This window comes from Talaromyces proteolyticus (assembly GCF_021365285.1).
Source record: "Talaromyces proteolyticus strain PMI_201 chromosome Unknown BGW36scaffold_7, whole genome shotgun sequence".
NCBI classification, from domain to species: domain Eukaryota; kingdom Fungi; phylum Ascomycota; class Eurotiomycetes; order Eurotiales; family Trichocomaceae; genus Talaromyces; species Talaromyces proteolyticus.
This window is the reverse complement of record NW_025764283.1, coordinates 421,552-441,592: the sequence shown is the minus strand read 5'-3', so window position 1 is coordinate 441,592 and position 20,041 is coordinate 421,552. Positions and strand designations below refer to the sequence as shown.

General features: G+C 47.6%; 4 protein-coding genes across 4 annotated transcripts; 3 read left to right on the top strand and 1 right to left on the bottom strand.

Moving 5' to 3' along the window:
• Positions 1–1,627: 1,627 nt before the first annotated feature.
• Positions 1,628–8,672, top strand: BGW36DRAFT_428063 (putative acetyl-CoA carboxylase; the record flags this gene model as incomplete). Its single annotated transcript, XM_046220496.1, has 4 exons — positions 1,628–1,792; positions 1,851–2,116; positions 2,173–7,843; positions 7,896–8,672. 4 exons carry the CDS (start codon positions 1,628–1,630, stop codon positions 8,670–8,672), a joined length of 6,879 nt encoding a protein of 2,292 aa, XP_046070977.1.
• A 517-nt stretch (positions 8,673–9,189) lies between these two features.
• On the top strand, positions 9,190–11,499 carry BGW36DRAFT_342482 (uncharacterized protein). The gene is made up of 3 exons (XM_046213125.1): positions 9,190–9,819; positions 9,875–11,092; positions 11,155–11,499. Exons 1-3 carry the CDS (start codon positions 9,477–9,479, stop codon positions 11,358–11,360), a joined length of 1,767 nt encoding a protein of 588 aa, XP_046070976.1. The 5' UTR covers positions 9,190–9,476; the 3' UTR covers positions 11,361–11,499.
• A 2,063-nt stretch (positions 11,500–13,562) lies between these two features.
• Positions 13,563–15,266, top strand: BGW36DRAFT_298443 (serine-type carboxypeptidase F; the record flags this gene model as incomplete). The annotated part of the gene is made up of 4 exons (XM_046211433.1): positions 13,563–13,695; positions 13,762–14,328; positions 14,399–15,097; positions 15,163–15,266. The coding sequence occupies 4 exons, from the start codon at positions 13,563–13,565 to the stop codon at positions 15,264–15,266; spliced, it is 1,503 nt and encodes a 500-aa protein (XP_046070975.1).
• A 245-nt stretch (positions 15,267–15,511) lies between these two features.
• On the bottom strand, positions 15,512–19,829 carry BGW36DRAFT_342479 (uncharacterized protein). Its single transcript, XM_046213124.1, has 2 exons — positions 16,206–19,829; positions 15,512–16,147 (listed from the first exon to the last, which is right to left on the bottom strand). Exons 1-2 carry the CDS (start codon positions 19,612–19,614, stop codon positions 15,717–15,719), a joined length of 3,840 nt encoding a protein of 1,279 aa, XP_046070974.1. The 5' UTR covers positions 19,615–19,829; the 3' UTR covers positions 15,512–15,716.
• Positions 19,830–20,041: the final 212 nt, after the last annotated feature.

Sequence of the window (20,041 nt, the reverse complement as noted above, 5' to 3'; positions counted from 1 at the left end):
GAGGCCGTCACCAATGAGGAAGAAACAAGTTGGGCCTTATCGATATGTCGATAAGCCGTCAGTGCCTAGCCTCGCAGTCCGATGGCATCATTATCTGATCCCGACACGGGTAGCGGACGATTTTTTGATTTTTTGATCTCTTGATCTCTTGATTTCTTGTGATGGGGGCTGATTGTGTTTTCCAAAAGGGGAATAAGGAACGTTCCCAATCGGTAGGCTGCGTTAGAAACCAGTAGTCCTGTACGGATTCGAAGAAAGGAGAATCTCCGGCGGCTGTTCTCGGAAGGTGGTAGATGGGTTGCGACTTGCGAGGCCCTGCGAGGCCCTTAACAGGTATGATAATGTCCATTATCAGCATAATTGAATAAGGCCAAGATTATCGCTGATCTCGTCGCTCGGTCTCCGTAGGGCCGGTTGGGACAGGCCCACTGGCCCCTGCACTGCAAGGGGCGTCCCCAATCAGGCATCGCGTGGCGGGACGAGCCTGGGCTAGAGCACATCACCACAGCGTTTTTTCTCGGTAGTTTGTGCGACGACGAAGACGACGGGCGATGGAACCCGGAGTTGCAGTTGTGTAGCTGATCCAGGGCGCAAACACCGTAGACGGCGGTTAGTACTGCGTGCTCAGCTGGCACTGTGGCCGTATTGGCAGTACTCGGTGATGCTAGGCCCATTAGTTAGGAAGAGTAAGGCTACCAGGCGTGGGAGAACTCCCACCAGTTCATAGAATAGACATAGAATTAGACATAGAAACGAGCGGAACCGTCTTTTTTGTTGAATCATCGACGCCGCTGGGCAGTTGGGAAGGACAGCGCGGTTGAAAGGGCAGCGCAGTCAACAAGTCAACAGTTGGGGCGTTTCGGGGTCCGCCAGACGCCATGCCCGGTGCAGCCTAGCGCCACGGCAGCTGCTGTCGTCGCTGCCCGGGCGCTCCTGCTAATCGGGCCAATCGCTCGGTGGAGCCTGAGGAATCAGGATTTTGGGTGCTGCTGCTGCAACCGCGCTCAGCTGCTCGCAGTAATCAGTAATCTTGGCTGTCGCGGTACGGGTACTTAGTGTTTACTACTATTTGCTAGGCACGGCTAGGTAGCTTGTAGATTATTATTATGCTCCCCAATGATATTTCCCGCCTTCCCCCCCACCCCTTCATCGCTCATCTTTTTCCTCGACACCTGCTGCAATTGCTCTACGTCTCTGCTCTTCTCTTCGCTTCACTTCCCTCCCTCAATCTTCTTATTCGATGTACACCTTGAAATAATAATAATAATTTTGTCTACTGCGCGAGGTGCGTTCTACTGCCTGTCTAACCTAGCTCCCATCGACCTCTTAAAGCTGTCCTGTGCAATCGCCCGGTGGTCCCTTGATTGTTCTGTTGAGGCGACACTTTCCTGCCTTCGTGTCATTCTCCAAGTTGGTATTACCCGGGGCTGACCTCACGCGGGGACTGTAGGTGCTGTCATCCGACCATCGTTGCTCTGCCTCTGCATTTTCCGCCCCATAATCAGCTTGCTCTGCGCTGTATAAAAGAGAAGTTGGATCGCCCGAACTCACGCCAAGTCTCGGATTCGTCCAAAACTGCTTGCATTTGGTTTCTGGTTGCATGAGAGGTTTGGCTACAAGAGTCAACATGTCTCCTACGAACGGAGTGAAGACCAATGGCCACGGCAACTCCTTTGCCGCAAAGCACAATATCCCCTCACATTTTATCGGCGGAAATCGGCTAGATCTAGCTCCTCCAAGCAAGGTCAAGGATTTCGTCGCGGCCCACGATGGCCACTCAGTTATCACATCGGTATGTTATCTGCGTCTACACCCATGGTAAGGTACTTGCAAACTAACTGTAAATAAAGGTGCTTATCGCCAACAACGGTATCGCCGCCGTCAAAGAGATCCGATCAGTAAGAAAATGGGCATATGAGGTTTTCGGCAATGAGCGCGCCATCCAGTTCACCGTCATGGCCACGCCGGAAGATTTACAAGCTAATGCCGACTATATTCGTATGGCGGATCAATATGTCGAAGTACCTGGAGGAACCAACAATAACAACTACGCTAACGTCGAATTGATTGTTGATATTGCCGAGCGAATGGACGTCCATGCTGTATGGGCCGGCTGGTAAGAAAGAGGAATCCCTTTGAGCTGTTGCTTCTGATTGCTAACTCATCATGCAGGGGTCACGCTTCAGAAAACCCAAAGCTTCCAGAAGCCTTGGCTGCTTCTCCCAAGAAGATCATCTTTATTGGTCCCCCAGGCTCTGCCATGCGATCTCTGGGAGATAAGATTTCGTCCACAATTGTTGCACAACACGCTAATGTGCCTTGCATTCCCTGGTCAGGAACCGGCGTTGACCAAGTCAGAGTCGATGAGCATGGAATTGTGACCGTGGATGACGATGTATATGACAAGGGTTGCACCCATTCTCCTGAGGAAGGTTTGGAGGCTGCACGGAAGATCGGCTTCCCTGTCATGGTCAAGGCTTCCGAAGGAGGTGGTGGTAAAGGTATCCGAAAGGTTGACCGGGAAGAAGACTTCGTCTCCCTATATAATGCCGCTGCTAGCGAGATCCCAGGTTCGCCGATTTTCATCATGAAGTTGGCCGGCAACGCTAGACATTTGGAAGTGCAGTTGCTGGCTGATCAGTATGGCAACAATATCTCTCTCTTTGGACGTGATTGCTCGGTCCAGAGACGTCACCAAAAGATTATCGAAGAGGCCCCAGCCACTATTGCGAAGCCCAACACTTTCCAAGCAATGGAGCGTGCTGCAGTCAGTCTGGGTAAATTGGTCGGTTATGTGTCTGCAGGAACTGTCGAATACCTCTACTCCCATGCCGACGATAAGTTCTACTTTTTAGAACTTAACCCACGTCTTCAGGTCGAGCACCCTACCACGGAGATGGTCACTGGTGTCAACCTCCCAGCTGCCCAGCTTCAAATTGCAATGGGTCTCCCCCTTCATCGTATTCGCGATATTCGTCTCCTATACGGCGTCGACCCTCACACCTCCTTTCCCATCGATTTCGACTTCTCAAATGAAGACAGCCACAAGGCTCAGCGCCGCCCTCAGTCCAAGGGACACTGCACTGCTTGCCGTATCACCTCCGAAGACCCTGGTGAGGGCTTCAAGCCGTCTAGTGGCACAATGCACGAACTTAACTTCCGCAGTTCTTCCAACGTTTGGGGTTACTTCTCTGTCGGAACCGCTGGTGGAATCCACAGTTTCTCCGACAGTCAATTCGGTCACATTTTCGCGTATGGTGAGAACCGTACCGCTTCTCGCAAGCACATGGTTGTTGCCCTGAAAGAACTCAGCATTCGTGGTGATTTCCGAACCACGGTTGAATACTTGATCAAATTGCTCGAAACACCCGCTTTTGAAGACAACACAATCACAACAGGTTGGCTTGATCAGCTGATTTCTAACAAGCTGACTGCCGAGCGTCCCGACCAGGTCGTTGCTATCATTTGTGGTGCAGTGACCAAAGCCCATTTGGCTAGCGAAGGCTGTATCGCCGAGTATCGTTCAAGCTTGGAACGCGGGCAGGTTCCGCCGAAGGAAGTTCTCAAGACAGTCTTCCTGGTGGATTTCATCTACGAGGGTTCCCGTTATAAATTTACCGCAACTCGGGCTAGTTCGGACAGTTACCATCTCTTCATTAATGGTTCCAAGTGCTCCGTCGGTGTGCGTGCTCTAGCTGACGGTGGTTTACTTGTCCTGATGAATGGCCGCAGCCACAACGTCTACTGGAAGGAAGAAGCTGCCGCTACTCGTTTGAGTGTGGATGGCAAGACTTGTCTCCTGGAGCAAGAAAATGATCCAACCCAATTGCGTACTCCCAGCCCTGGTAAATTGGTCAAATTCACCGTTGAGAACGGTGACCGTGTTAAGGCCGGCCAACATTTCGCAGAAGTTGAAGTCATGAAAATGTACATGCCTTTGATCGCTCAAGAGGACGGTACTGTCCAGTTCATCAAGCAGCCAGGAGCTACTCTAGAGGCCGGTGATATTCTCGGTATCCTGGCCTTGGACGACCCATCTCGTGTCAAACATGCCCAGCCCTTCACTGGACAACTTCCAGACTTGGGACCCCCTCAAATTGTTGGTAACAAGCCTCCTCAGAAATTCACACTCCTTCGCGGCATTCTGGAGAACATTCTCAAGGGCTACGACAACCAATTCCTTATGAAAGCTACCTTGAAAGAGTTGATTGCTGTTCTACGTGATCCCGAGCTTCCTTACGGCGAATGGAATGCTCAATTCGCTGCTCTTCACTCGCGTATGCCAGGAAAGCTCGGCTCTCAACTTTCACAAGTTGTTGAACGTGCCAGATCCCGACAAGCCGAGTTCCCAGCGAAGCAACTTCAAAAGACCCTCCTCAAGTTTATCGAGGACAACGTCAACCCAGCGGATGCGGACATCCTCAAGACTACATTGGGACCGATTGTTCACGTCATCGATCTCTACAAGGATGGCTTGAAAGTTCACGAATACGAGGTATTTATTGGCCTTTTGGAACAATACTACGACGTCGAAAGCAGATTTACTGGGCGCAACACTCGTGATGAAGAGGTTATCCTGAAGCTTCGTGACGAGAACAAAGAGGACATTTCGCTTGTTCTCCAAACTGTCTTGTCTCACACCAAGGTTGGCACCAAGAACAACCTGGTCCTCGCTATTCTAGACATTTATCGTCCCAACCAACCCCAGGCTGGCAATATCGGCAAATACTTCAAGCCAATTCTACGCAAGCTCACAGAATTGGAATCTCGTGCCGCCTCTAAGGTTACCCTCAAGGCTCGCGAGCTCCTTATCCAGGCTGCTCTGCCATCTCTGGAGGAGAGAGCTACACAAATGGAACATATCCTCCGCTCCTCTGTGTTGGAGTCTCGCTATGGTGAAGCTGGCTGGGATCACCGAGACCCTGAATATGGAGTCTTGAAGGAGGTGGTTGATTCCAAGTATACGGTCTTCGATGTTCTTCCCCAATTTTTCTCGCACTCTGATCACTGGGTCACACTTGCGGCACTTGAGGTATATATTCGCCGTGCTTACCGTGCTTATACCGTGAAGGACATACAATATCACACCGACGGTGAACAACCTTTTGTCTCTTGGGACTTTGCCTTGGGTAAGCTCGGTCAGGCGGATTTTGGTCTTCCAATCTCATCCTCTCACCCATCGACTCCTGGCACTCCCACTGCCGAAAGCTCAAATCCTTTACAGCGAATCAATTCCATCAGTGACATGTCTTATCTTGTTGATGCTGAGGCTAGTGACATCCCACGTAAGGGTGTCATCATTCCAGTTCAGTACTTGGAAGAAGTTGATGAGCAATTGGTGCATGCTCTCGAAGTTCTTCCTCGAAAAATCACGAAGCCTAAGAAGACTAATCTTCTCACCGCTGACTTGAGCGGCAAACGCAGACCACCTCAACTTGCTGACAGTGAAGGAGAACTCTCTGGAGTTTGCACTGTTGCTATTCGTGATGTTGAAGACCTTGATGATGCCGAGCTCTTTGCTCAATTCAAGAAGGTTGTCGTAGACCACAGGGAAGATCTTTTGTCAAGAAATGTCCGCCGCATCACATTCATTTGCGGGCACAAAAACGGCACTTACCCCGGCTACTTCACTTTCCGTGGCCCCCTTTACGAAGAGGACGAAAGCATTCGTCACAGCGAGCCTGCGTTGGCATTCCAGCTTGAACTAGCCCGCTTGTCTAAGTTCAAAATTAAGCCCGTCTTCACCCAGAACCGCAACATCCACGTGTATGAGGCTATCGGAAAAGGCCCTGAGAACGAACGTCAAACGATTGACAAGCGTTACTTCACCCGTGCTGTCGTGCGTCCAGGCCGCCTTCGTGATGATATCCCTACCGCAGAGTATCTGATTTCCGAAGCTGACCGCTTGGTGAATGATATTCTAGATGCTTTGGAGGTCATTGGTAACAACAACTCCGATCTTAACCATATTTTCATGAATTTCTCCCCCGTGTTCCCTCTACAGCCCAAGGATGTTGAAGAAGCCTTAGCTGGGTTCTTGGATCGCTTCGGTCACCGTCTGTGGAAACTCCGTGTCACAGGAGCCGAGATTCGTATATTGTGTACCGATCCTGCTACTGGCCTGCCTTACCCTCTTCGTGTTATCATCAACAACACTTTTGGTTTCATCATTCAGGTTGAGCTATATGTCGAGAAGAAATCTGAAAAGGGGGAATGGATTTTCCACAGCATTGGAGGGACAAACAAGATTGGCTCCATGCACTTGCGTCCTGTGTCAACACCATATCCTACAAAAGAGTGGCTACAACCAAAACGCTACAAAGCGCACTTGATGGGTACGCAGTACGTGTACGATTTCCCGGAACTTTTCCGTCAAGCTTTCCAGAATAGCTGGACAAAGAGCATTGAAACGGTTCCATCGCTTGCGGAGAAGCGTCCCCCAGTTGGTGAGTGCATTGAATACAGTGAGCTCGTGCTGGATGACACAGACAATCTTGTCGAGGTGTCTCGCGAGGCTGGTACAAACACCCATGGTATGGTAGGCTGGGTTGTCACTGCGTACACCCCAGAATATCCTCGTGGACGAAAATTCATCATCATTGCCAACGACATCACTTATCAAATCGGCTCTTTCGGACCCCAGGAAGACAAGTTCTTCCACAAGTGTACTGAGCTTGCCAGGAAACTTGGCATTCCTCGCGTCTACCTTTCTGCCAACTCTGGTGCTCGTATTGGCATGGCCGATGAATTGATCCCTTATCTGAATGTTGCTTGGAACGATCCGTCGAAACCGGAGGCTGGTTTCAAGTACCTCTACTTGACACCCGAATTCAAGAAGAAATTGGATGAACGTAAGGTTAAGGAAGTCATTACTGAAGCTATCCACGAAGATGGCGAAGAGCGCCACAAGATTACGGCCGTCATTGGTGCCAAGGACGGATTGGGTGTTGAGTGCCTTCGGGGCTCGGGTTTGATTGCCGGTGAGACTGCTCGTGCCTATGAGGATATTTTTACAATCACTCTGGTCACCTGCCGTTCCGTTGGTATTGGTGCATACCTTGTTCGACTTGGCCAGCGTGCCATTCAAGTCGAAGGCCAGCCGATTATCCTTACCGGTGCTCCAGCTATCAATAAACTGCTCGGTCGCGAAGTTTACACTTCCAACCTGCAGCTTGGTGGTACCCAAATCATGTACAAGAACGGTGTTTCCCACATGACAGCCAACGATGACTTTGAAGGTATTCAGAAAATTGTCGACTGGATGGCCTTCGTGCCCGACAAGAAGCATTCTCCTGTGCCCATCCGGCCATGGTCTGACAATTGGGATCGGGATATTACTTATGTCCCTCCTCCCAAGCAACCATATGATGTTCGATGGCTCATTGGTGGAAAGGACGATGCGGATGGATTCCTTTCTGGTCTTTTCGACAAGGATTCGTTTGAAGAGAGTCTTGGTGGCTGGGCTAGAACCGTTGTTGTTGGCCGTGCTCGTTTGGGTGGTATCCCTATGGGTATTATTGCCGTTGAGTCTCGTACTGTCGACAATGTTACCCCTGCAGACCCCGCCAATCCCGACTCGATGGAGATGGCCTCTATGGAGGCCGGTGGTGTTTGGTACCCCAACTCTGCCTTCAAGACCGCTCAAGCCCTGCAGGATTTCAACAATGGTGAACAGCTTCCGGTAATGATCTTGGCCAACTGGCGTGGTTTCTCTGGCGGTCAACGCGACATGTACAATGAGGTCCTCAAGTATGGTTCTTACATTGTTGACGCTCTCGTCAAGTATGAGCAACCGATCTTTGTCTACATCCCACCGTTTGGCGAACTTCGTGGTGGTTCCTGGGTAAGTTAATTTTTGTGTTATTTTCAATCAAAATACTAATTACTTATACTAGGTCGTTATTGACCCAACTATTAACCCGGACCAAATGGAAATGTACGCGGACGAGGAATCTCGTGGTGGTATTCTGGAGCCTGAGGGTATTATCAACATCAAGTTCAGACGTGAGAAGCAGCTTGATACTATGGCACGCCTCGATACCGCCTACGGTGACCTCCGAAGACAACTCGAAGACAAGTCTCTCAGCAACGAACAGCTGTCTAACATTAAAACCAAGATGGCTGCTCGTGAAGAACAGTTGCTTCCGGTCTACACACAGATTGCCTTGCAATTCGCTGACCTTCACGACCGTGCCGGACGCATGGAAGCTAAGGGCACCATCCGCCAAACTCTTACATGGAAGAATGCTAGACGGTTCTTCTACTGGCGTCTGCGTCGTCGTTTGAGCGAGGAACTGATCTTGAAGCGCATGATTGAAGCGCAACCTAAGCCAGTAGCTCGCAATGGCAGCAAGGGTGCTCTCCCTACCAGTGGAATTGTGGCTCCTCAGTCGTCCGCTCGTGACTCTCATCTCCATACTCTGCTCTCCTGGAGTGGTCTGTTGAATGACGAATTCGAGCACAATGACCGCAAGGTTGCCTCTTGGTATGAGGAAAACCAGAAGAACATCCACGCCAAGATTGGACAATTGAAGACTGACACCGTCTCATCTGATGTTGCCCAGCTTTTGATGAGCAACAAGGAGGGTGGTCTCAAGGGTGTTCAGCAAGTATTGAGTATGCTGCCTACTGAAGAACGGGAGTCAGTTCTCAAGTATTTGGGCTCGCCATAAACTTTTTCTGACTAGTATTATTTTCTTATGCTCTATGTATTTTGTCTTTTTGTGCCTGGAATTCTAGGGCAGGTAGTAAAGGTGCAGTTATGGAAAGTTGTGTTTTTTGTATCGGTTTATGCTGCATGAGCATTATTTAGTTATGATATTGTGTGGAAATACGAATTTCTTTATTTTCAGATTCATCAACATTCGTTCAACACTGTTAAACTGGTGCATATCAATTGATGTAGTATTCAATGTTCGGCTTCACAACATTTGGAAGCTTCAGAAATATATGTATTGATACAGGCAGTAGCAGTCATTACTAATAGGATTGTGACTTGAATTGATTTTGGCGCAATTTTTCTGATGAAAGCCTAGACTCGAGGCTAGAACGGAAGATGATCTGCACGCCTAAAAGAGCCAAGAATTTCTCACCGTATGGCGCAATAGTGGCGCTCCGCTATTTGCTATTATTTGCTTATCTGGATGGAACATTGAAAGGTGGTAGTACTACGTACGGACTAGCAGCAAACAGCGGGCAGCGTTCCTGGAAGTTTCTCGGGTCTTGCCGTCTTGGTGGGCTACAACACACACATCTAGATGCCGCTAAATTGAAACACGACCACTATTGGGATCGCCAGGCGATCGTCAGCTCGCCAACAGATAGCCATGGCAAGCACTAATTATTTGCTAGGGCTGTGCGGCTGTTGGTCGTGGACGTGATGGCTGAGTGACAGGATATCTCCCTCACGAAAGACTCCTACATCAAGTCAACCCTTTTTTTTCTTTGCATATCAGGGGCATCGCCTATAGATCACCATGATCGGCTCTGGGGGATATTTCTTGTCCCTCCTATTCACCTTGGTGGCTGCCTCAGGCCCCATCCCAGACAAGGAATACGACTACATCATCGTGGGAGGAGGCACGTCCGGTCTTACAGTTGCCAACCGGCTTTCCGAGGACCATAATGTCAATGTGATTGTCATTGAGGCTGGTGCTTCTGTCCTGAACAATAGCAATGTGACCGATGTCGGCGGATACGGACTCGCGTTCGGCACAGCAATCGACTGGCAATACGAGTCGGTCAAGCAGATCTACGGAGGCAATTCTTCTCAGGTCCTTCGAGCTGGGAGAGCATTGTCTGGCACCAGTGCTATCAATGGTGAGCTGCAACAACTCCTTCACGGTAATTTCGGTCTGGCCCTGACCTGATATAGGAATGGCGTATACACGTGCGGAAGACGTCCAAATCGATGCCTGGCAAGCAATTGGCAACGACGGATGGACCTGGGAGAGTTTGTTCCCGTACTACCTGAAGGCTGAGAACTTGACCATCCCAACCGTGTCCCAAGTCGAGCTTGGGGCCACTTACAACCGGGCTTATCATAGTGAAACCGGCCCATTGGATGTAGCTTTCACTAAGACGGTTAACAGCACCCTTCTAAGTCTTTTGAACGGAACATTCCAGAGTTTGGGTGTTCCATGGTCTGAGGATGTTAATGGAGGCAAAATGAGAGGCCTCAACATCTGTCCTTCCACAATTAACTATCAGGAATATGTTCGTGAAGATGCCGCTCGGGCTTATTATTGGCCCTATGCATCTCGTGGCAACCTTCATGTCTTGCTCAACACCTTTGTGAATCATATCGAGTTGAATAGGACGGCATCGAATGACAATGTCACGGCCAGCGGGGTTCAGGTCACTTACCAGAACGGTACTGTCGGCGTAATCAACGCCAAGAGAGAGGTTATTCTCTCTGCCGGCTCACTCAAGAGCCCTGGCATTCTTGAACTCTCTGGTATCGGTAGCCGACAGGTTCTAGAGAAGTATAATATCGCCGTCCAAGTCGACCTCCCTAGTGTTGGAGAGAACCTACAAGATCAGGTGAATACTGGCATGTCCGGCGCGACTACGCACAAGGTTACTGGACACACAGCCCTTGTTTACGCCAATGCGCAAGATATTTTTGGCAATGAAACCGAGACCATTTCGACACTTGTCCGTGATAGCCTCAAAGACTACGCCAGTGAGACCGCGAAAGCCAATGGCGGGATTATGAGTGCAGATGACTTAGAAGACCTTTTCCAGGTCCAATACGACCTTATATTCAAGGACCAAATTCCCATCGCAGAAATCTTATATTTCCCCGGTGGTGGAAACAGCCTTGCGGCGCAATACTGGGGCTTACTTCCCTTTTCACGCGGCAGTGTGCATATCGCATCGTCAGATCCATTGCTCAAACCAATCATTAACCCAAACTACCTCATGCTGGACTGGGACAATAAGCTTCAGATTGGGATTGCAAAACTCATTCGCCGATCATACGAGACCTATCCCCTGCGAAACCTGGTCAAGGCAGAGTCGAGCCCTGGACTCATCACTGTCCCTCAAAATGCCTCTGATGCTCAATGGAGGGAGTGGATCGTTAGGCATTGTAAGTTGCTTAAATTTTTTCTCTCTTCTCTCCCTTTTCTGGTGTCTGCTAATCTTGGTCAGATCGCTCGAACTTCCACCCGGTCGGGACTGCGGCTATGATGCCTCGAGAGAAAGGCGGTGTTGTCTCTGAGCATCTTGTTGTTTATGGGACAAGTAATGTCAGGATCGTCGACGCCTCTATCCTTCCTTTCCAGGTTGACGGTCACTTAGTGAGCACCTTATATGCAGTTGCCGAGCGTGCTGCCGACTTTATTAAGCAGAGTTGAAGGTGAATCTTCGGATATGTTGAATCATTATTCACCGATGCTGGATGGACTCATAAAGAAAAATGTACGTCAACTAGGGGGCTTAGTGTATATTATTATAATACTAGTATACCATGTCCAGTCTTCAATTGTAGCCCCCGTCTTTAATATCACCTTGATAATTTTTTGCCTTTACTGGTTGAAACCTTACGTAGATCTTAACTGCTTCGGTCTGGACACATCGTTTAAACGAGAAGGGGGGAGTTTGCAATATTAAAGTTAGCTACATCTACTTCCATATTACACGTTGCTAGAATAATCTCCGAAGTAGTTAGTTAGGGTCTTGTCCAGGTTGAAGCATTTTCTAATGAAAATATGGGTTATTTCTAGGAAAGCGCTACTTCTAGTACGACATATACGATTTATTGGTTTATATAATATAAATGCAATAAAATGCTATGAATATACATATATTTTATTTATAGCAGTGCTCAGGGCAAAGGCTGCGATGTCTACTGCTTGACATACGGAACGTCGTTCTATTCGAATCCGACTGCACAGCAGTTCGATGCACGCATTGCCGCGATATTAATTTATACTTCTCCCAGCAGTGGGAAGAAATGGAGCCAGTGGTCGGCCGCCCTCTTGACATTTGATCTTGAGAATGAGCCCTTCCAGTTCACCGATGATGGAGCAAAAATGGATCCATCTAGATGGTTGTGTGGCCGCGCTCAGAATTTCAAGAACAATCTAGGTAACTCTTCAATCAAATTTTCGACCGATGGTATTGGTGGCGACCATAGTCATGGCTACAACATCGGCATTGGACTGCGATGCGATTGACTTGATGAGCATTCACAGTTACGTCGGTCAAGTTTCCACATGGTCTGGTCTGCTCTCGGGTGATACGCAGGTTGCATCTGCTGCTGGAAAGTTGATTTATGTTGAGGGGTGGGGTGTATCAACATCCTACCTAGTGGTTTTAATGAGCAGGCTGTCGCCATCAACAATACCAGATATCCTTGGGTTAGATCTTCTTCACTTCTACTTGAAATGCGAATGCCAACAGCGCAGCCTCGGCGCAGGACTGGAGCTTCTTCTACTGCTAGCTTGGTTGTTTCAACCATAGCATCATTATTGGCCTCTATATGGGCTGATACATTGCAACGGTAGTCTCCACTGATTTTCACCCGAGGCCATTCCTCCTAGAACCATTCTTTTTATGTTTTTAGATTATGTTTTCCTACATGTAGCTCTCTGTTATAATAATATTTTCATAATAGATCGAGCTCAAAGATTGTGTTCTATTTGATTTGGGAGAACATAGATGGACACCCGCTAAGATCTGCGTAGTTCTATGTAACCATAATTTTTACTCACTTTATAGTTATACAACGGTTAAATTGAAATAGAGTAGTAATCTTATATCTTTGTTTCTTCTCAATAGGTTTTATCTTTGAGTTTAATTAATACAGTCCCTTGTCATTTGACATTGATTGATAGCATTACTATACGCGGGAAATCTTCGACATGATAATCAAGCCCCTTCACGAGGTGTATTTATACAAAACATGCGGAAGACATCTGAACCTTTGCTGCTATTTATTAAACAAGCGGGTAAATATATCCTTGCTGATCGTGTACAGCATATTTATTAATTAATAGCATTATGCCTTCAAATAATGTTGGCTGCAACCTTAGCCTGTAAAAGTGCCAGCAAAACCAACAATCTACGTCCACGCGTTGCGTGGATGCCTGATATTTCATTCAAAGAAAATATAGTAGAATAACAATTAATATAATGGATATTAACTGACATGGAGAAGATGATAAGCTACTAGATAATAAATTTAACATATCGGTTTGTGTTAATATATGTGTAAATATTGCTGCTATTGCGACTAACTATGGACCCTGCTGTCTATAGGACATATCATTATAGCTGCCATCGTTGTCATGCGAGATGAGAAAATCCATAAAAAGGGACACTAGTCGTCACCAGCAGTCTGATCTTATCGGAGCTACAAATCCCAATTTCTTGACGTAGCATTAGGATGTGGAGAGAGCATGATTCATTTGGCCAGGCTTCCTTGCCATTGCGTAAGACGTTGACATCAATTGATACTTTTCAATGTTGTTGTATTCGTATTATATAAATGTAGCACTCATCCTGTTCTTTCTTGTACTCTTTTTGAATGTAATTAAACCACTATGCATATCCTGATGACTTTGTTATCGCTCATAGTGGCTGCCGCCTTTGTGAGCAACTCTCACGCCACAACCAGCAAGTCGAACCCTGTTGTCTCTGAAGTCGACAAGCCGAAAGAGTTTCAATTTTTAAGTAACGTGACTGAGAGTACGTAAATGATCATTTTATCGAACAAAATCGGGGGAATATTTCAAGTCTAATCAGTTGGGATAGAATTCTTCGTCAACGGCACCAACTTTCCTTTGGTCCCTTTCGACATTGGCGAGTCATATGCTGGCCTTCTTCCTAACACGCCACATGGCGATTCAAAACTGTTTTTTTGGTTCTTTCCATCGCTGAACCCGACGGCAAAGAATGAGATTACTATCTGGCTACAAGGTGGTCCAGGATGTAGCTCCCTCGATGGTCTTTTACAGGAAAATGGTCCATTTCTCTGGCAGTCTGGAACCTATCAGCCGGTTCGAATTATGTACTCATGGAATAATTTAACTAACATCGTATATATTGACCAACATGTCGGCACGGGACTCTCGCCTGGAAAGTCAATGGTTAATAATGAGGTTGATATATCAAATCAGTTCAACGACTTCTGGCGTCGCTTCATTGACATCTTTGATATGCAAGGTTATAAGGTGTATATTACTGGTGAAAGCTACGCAGGAATGTACATTCCATACATTGCTGAGGGCTTCATTAACAAAAATGATACCGAGCACTTTAATTTGAAGGGGATTCAGATCAATGATCCAACTATCAACGAACTCAATGTATTGGCCAACGGTGAGCTCACTCAACATTTTCTTTACATTAAACGTTTGTGAAATACCTAACAGGAAGGAAAAAATTTCAGCTGTGGCCACACTTAACCATTTTTCCTCCATCTTTAGCCTGAATGAAACATTTATGAAAGATATCAATGCGAGAGATGAGAAATGCGGCTTGACGAAGTTTCTCAACGAGGCTTTAACTTACCCACCGCCGAAGAATTTCCCTGCCACGCCCAATCCCTGGTCTGATCCCGATTGCTTGGTGTGGTATGACATTACCGCAGCGGCTCAGCTCGTGAATCCATGTTTTAACATGTACCACCTCACTGATTTTTGTCCTTTCCTCTTAGACCCAATGGGTTTCCCATCTTTAGCAGCTGGTCCTGGTATCTATTTCAATCGATCAGATGTCCAAAAAGCTCTTCATGTTCCGTCAACCAACTATTCTCTGTGTGACGAGACCGTCATTTTCTCTAATGGCGATCGCTCTGTGCCCAGCGCGCTGGGCCCGTTACCCAAAGTTATTGAGGCCACTAATAACGTCATTATTGGACATGGATGGTTTGACTTTCTATTCTTTTTAAATGGCACACTTGCAACAATTCAGAATATGACATGGAATGGCGCTCAAGGGTTTCAGTATCCACCCACGGAACCCCTTATTGTACCTTATACCCAAGGCCAAGTAGATCCGAACACATGGGACGGTGGCTCAGGGGTTTTAGGCACCGCTCACACGGAGCGTGGCTTGACATTTTCCTCGGTATATAGGTCTGGACATGGTAGATGGCTTTATTTCTGTTTGCTTCTAACCCTATCAAGAGTCTGACTAACAATACATCTCAAGAAATTCCACAATACGCTCCTGGTGCTGCATATAGACAATTGGAACTCTTGCTTGGACGGATTAAAAGTCTGCAAGATACGGGACCATTTACGACTCAGCAGTAGTTGTCAGTCCGTATAATAGTCCCTCACATACGATCATTTCAGTCTAGCGTGTCAGAATAGACTTGTAGATGGAATTAGGAAATTTAATAGGCTATAAGTCAGGCCACAAGATTGCAGCTACATAACATGTAAAGAAACTGCATTGTTGCGTTCCCTCCTAGCACGCTATTCTAACGGAGATAGTTTAATCGTAAGATCAATTGATAGAAAACACAACCAAGAGAGGACAAGATCATATCAAGTGCCGAAATAAAATACCCTCAAATATATCAATTCATATATTACATAGTGCCAAATATTATAAAATCAATTTCACATTCTTTATTGAATTTTCTACACATGTCAAAAGACAACATGGAACAATGGTAGGTAGGTACAGAGTGGTATCTTATAACAATGTAATAACCGGGTATAAAAAAAGAAAAAAGAAAGGAATAAAAAGTACATTCATCACGCAAGCGGCCTTTCCATCCCCCTGGTGTGTGTCATCACCGGTGGAGGACCAGTGTGATACGGAGTTGAAACATTTCTCAAGCCTCGGCCTCGTCCAATCATTCTTCTACCAACTGGAACCGGTGCTGGATCAGTCAAGCTTAACCGGCCCAAGTCGACAGGAATATGCTCGGGCATGATGGACAAGTCTTGCAACTGTCTTGCATCGTATGCGTGTACTCTTTGCGGCACGGCTGCTGACGAGATATTGTCATCTTGGCAACCGGGAAGCGTCACAGTGCATGAACCGAGTGTTCGAGAGATGTCTTCTAGTAGAACCTGCATAGGCGCAATGTATGCCGTGCGGCTCTTTTCGGACCACGCGAGAACGTGTCCGCAGACTCGTCCTGTGGATTGTTCAAATACCCATGCACCCGAATCGCCAGGAACTGTCAAACTCGCATATTAGTAAAAGCAAATAAATCAGCTGTTCGCAGAAGAGTTTACCTCCAAAATTCCCACTAACAGCAAAGCTTGTTGAGAACGTCTGTCGTCCATGAAGCTTGACAAGACTCATTGCTGGTGAAATGTATCCACTTTGATAGCCGCTTGTCCGACCACAGCATTGCACTGTTAGGCCGCTCAGTTCCTCGATTCTGGCAACTTTGTTGAGATGAATTGGAGCTGCACGGGCTCTTTCTGAACTGGAGGTGGCAGCGCGTGTCGCGGCTCCCACTATCACATTTCTAGCATCCATACGACCATCATGCAGAGAAATTAGTGCCCAGTCAATCTCATGTTTGATACCCTTTCGAGTCCAGCGGCGTAGTCCAGATGACGCATGAACAAATCCAAGACTGTGGGATGCGAGGTGCTCGTCGTCCTTATCTTCGGCCGTGGGAAAGAAGTCTTCGTGCACATCATCGATTGCAGGTTGAGTGACTACTAGCCGCGGTTCGTCGTCAGGGTCGACGCCTGCAGTATCTCCAATTGATGCAATGTCATCGTCGTCGTCCCACTCATTCGTATAATCTTCGTCATCTGAAGATTCATCGTCTGACAGAGAATACTCTCCCAAATCTTGAGATGTCGCATCATCTTCGTCATCTGATATTTCGAATTCGAAAGACGTTTCCGGTTCGTCATCGCACCAAGTATATGAAAAGTCATCGTTTGGCATTGCTATTCCAGTATTCCAGTTTGCGGATGAGCGTGGCAAGTCTTCCTCCATGTCATCATCATCGTCTTCATCATCATCGCTGGGAGCTTCGAGCATATGATGGACAGTCATGCCAAATGGCATGCCGTCAACTAAAATAGCCCCACCGTATGAAACGGGTGGCAGGTGCTCCTCGTTTATGAATGCTCCAATAGATGCACCGCAGAGGGGCTTCTGCTGGTAGTGTGGGTTCAAATTAGATTGAGCGAAAGCCGGCTCGATAGAATTAACAGGAGACGAGGACTGTGGTTTGCGTCGACGCCGCTTGGGGACCTTTGACCTCGTGACATCGCCACGAAGCACAACCAAGTCCCAGTCTTGCTCGATCTCGAAATATTTCTTCAGAATCGCTCTCACCTTTTTCACATTCGAGCAGGTTACACAGATTGTAGTCTTGGCCGTTTCCGTGTTTTCACCAGTCATCATCAAAGAAGCGGTACAAGACTCTGACGAATCCTTGAGGATCTTATGTAGAAGTTTGCTAAGCTTTGGCATAGTATAGAAGTTCCACTGATTGAGATGTTCTTGCGGAATTTCTACGTTTGTCAGTTTTTTTAATGTACGCTTTTTGACTTTCTTTTCAGGCGAATCGTTCATCTTGAGTATCATTTTGTCGTCCGTGGACACATCGTACGTTGTGTCAACCGTCAGCTGAGATGTCGGAATCTGCACGGTCTCATATGCTGAACTGTTAATTGGCTCAGGTTCCGCTTCCAAATCACGGCCGAGAGCCAAAGGCAGGCAATCATCCAGATCGGCAGTCGGGGGTGGAGAAAATATGTCAATTGCACAGCATTGATATACAATTTTAGTCATTGTGAAGAGGAAGTTGGCAGAGAAGGCGAATTGACTGTCAGGTTCGGCGAATTCAAGAGTGGGATAAGCGAATACCTGAGGCACTCTTAGACTTAGATCGGCCATCGGTTCCGTTGATAGTACGAAATTCGGCGCGTCAAGACAGAGTTGCACCACATGTAGATAAGCGTTTCCACACTTAGATGCAAGCTTCTTGATGTAAACATTCTCAATTCGTTGCTTGAACATAGCATTGTTGTACTTCATTTTCCAAAGACGGCTGATGGGTGCCCAGAGACCAATCTCCAAAAGAACCAGTCCAAGGGAATAAAGGTCATAAGACCATGCGGCTTCATCCCCTAAGACTCGTTTATCGTCAGGATGACGGTACATACTGGACGAAAGGGGCTCTGGGGTTGGCTCATTGCCCGAAAACTGGCCAAGAGACGTGAGGTATGGGCGGCGTAGATCTTCGACTAGATCTCCGATTTCTTCCTGACTCGAGTTATTCAAGCCGGGGAAAACAAGTACATTGCTGCTGTTGATATTTCCGTGGACAAGGTTTTGACTTCTGAGATGAAGGACTGCCAGAAGGAGATTATAAGCTAAACGGAATCGACTCTCCAATGTTGGGACTGGAATATCTTGATGCTCATCTCCCGAGTGAAAGAGCGAAACCAAGGTTTTCGGCTTAAGCTCTTTCAGCAAATTGCTGGGGTTGCTCAAAAAGGGGAAATAATCAACAGGCATTTGGTACACGAATGCGTAGCGAGCATTAGACATGTCAAGATAGTATCCCAAAAATCGCAGAATACCCAGATGCAATACACGCGCGTTTTCCACTAATCTGTCTAATGAGCGATGCACTCTTTCTAATCGATTGACAGCAGGTATTGTCACAGAATTCTGTGATTCTAGCATCATGGGAATAAACTCCACGAGGATGGGTATGGTCGATTCTTTGGTCAAACTTGTCAAAAATGGTGTGGCAGAAGTTTGAATGCGGCCGATGATGCGAGAGTTGGTAGAAGCCGCCACTTGTTCGTATGGTGGAGGGCTTTGAGCATGAGAAGCACCCGAAAGTTGCAAGGCCGAACGGTCAATAAGCAGGCGTTTTGTGGAAGTATACGAATCTGACACAGTGCGCTCTATAGGTGTTGGGTCAGTATTTGCGCGGAAGTCGACAAATGGCGATAAATCCATCCATTCCTGCTTCGAGCTTGCAGTCTTGCCTTTCATTTCAACCGGGCTTTCCACGACGCACTTGGACGACGGTAGTGCGGGCAGCGATTTTGAATCGACAGACATCGCGCGCAATGTATCTCCTGTGACCTTAGATTCCTTTGGGACCGTCGTCTGTGAACGACCTTTAGCCTTACTGGACTGTTCACCCTTAGCCATAGTCATCGATATATTTCGGCGCGAGTGGGATAAATCGTATAGTGTGTCGATGCATGAAGACAAGTCATCCAGCAGTGTATACGAGCGCTTGATATCACTTTCCGTCCATTGCGCCTTGACAGTCAAGTCTTCCTTCGGGGGCAAATCCCCACTATTTCCTTTAGGCGGCAATTGTGGTGCCTCGCCATGTTGTAGTCGTTCTGCCTCGTTGAGGATCTCTTGTATGGAAGACATCACACTGGCGACCACATCACTATAGCCTGCTTGGTCCAACGATTCGTCGATATCGTTTGGTTGGGCACCATTGGAGTCACTCCAGTCGAGACCCCAGGCGAGGAGCCTGTCTTTCTGCGTGCGGTACTCGCGGTGCAATGCGACCAGCTCTGGATCGTCACTTGCTTTCGGGGTCGTCGTGATGCTCTCGCAAGATGTTTTTGTGTCGGTGTACATCTTGGTCAAGCGCCTTTGGAGGTACGAACCTCCTTGTCGGAGGACGGACATGTCGACGGCAGCCACGGGCGGGCGATCTGCATACGACGACGTTGATGACAGGGCGGTTGTTGAAGGGTGGAATCTCCGGTAAGGGCGCAGGAGATATTTAATCGATTGAGCAAGCCGTTACGACAATGATGAAGTAAAACGGTCTGCTTGAGGGGTTCAGTTGAGGCTGCAGAAGAAGAGGGTTCGTGATAATTGACGTTAAGTAGAGAGTAGTCGTAGTAGTAGTGAGGGCGCAGACGACGATGGCGATCGATAATTCTGTTGCCTAACCAATAAGACCGCGCAGAGCCCGACCCCACCGGCCGAAGCAGATCGCTGAGTGGAGCAGAGCACGCAGCATCGTTTGTGGCGCCCAATTAGGATAGCCACATTTTATGGGGCGGGCCGGAGGGTCAAGGAATGCACATGATTTATTCTAGGCAACTGC

Bases quoted from the DNA above. Each gene is read 5' to 3' on its own strand.
- BGW36DRAFT_342479 (XM_046213124.1), bottom strand. From the start codon at position 19,614: ATGTCCGTCCTCCGACAAGGAGGTTCGTACCTCCAAAGGCGCTTGACC. The intron at 16,148-16,205 runs GTAAACTCTTCT...CGAGTTTGACAG, and splicing joins TGTTAGTGGGAATTTTGGAG to TTCCTGGCGATTCGGGTGCA.
- BGW36DRAFT_342482 (XM_046213125.1), top strand. From the start codon at position 9,477: ATGATCGGCTCTGGGGGATATTTCTTGTCCCTCCTATTCACCTTGGTG. The intron at 9,820-9,874 runs GTGAGCTGCAAC...GACCTGATATAG, and splicing joins TGGCACCAGTGCTATCAATG to GAATGGCGTATACACGTGCG. The intron at 11,093-11,154 runs GTAAGTTGCTTA...AATCTTGGTCAG, and splicing joins GGAGTGGATCGTTAGGCATT to ATCGCTCGAACTTCCACCCG.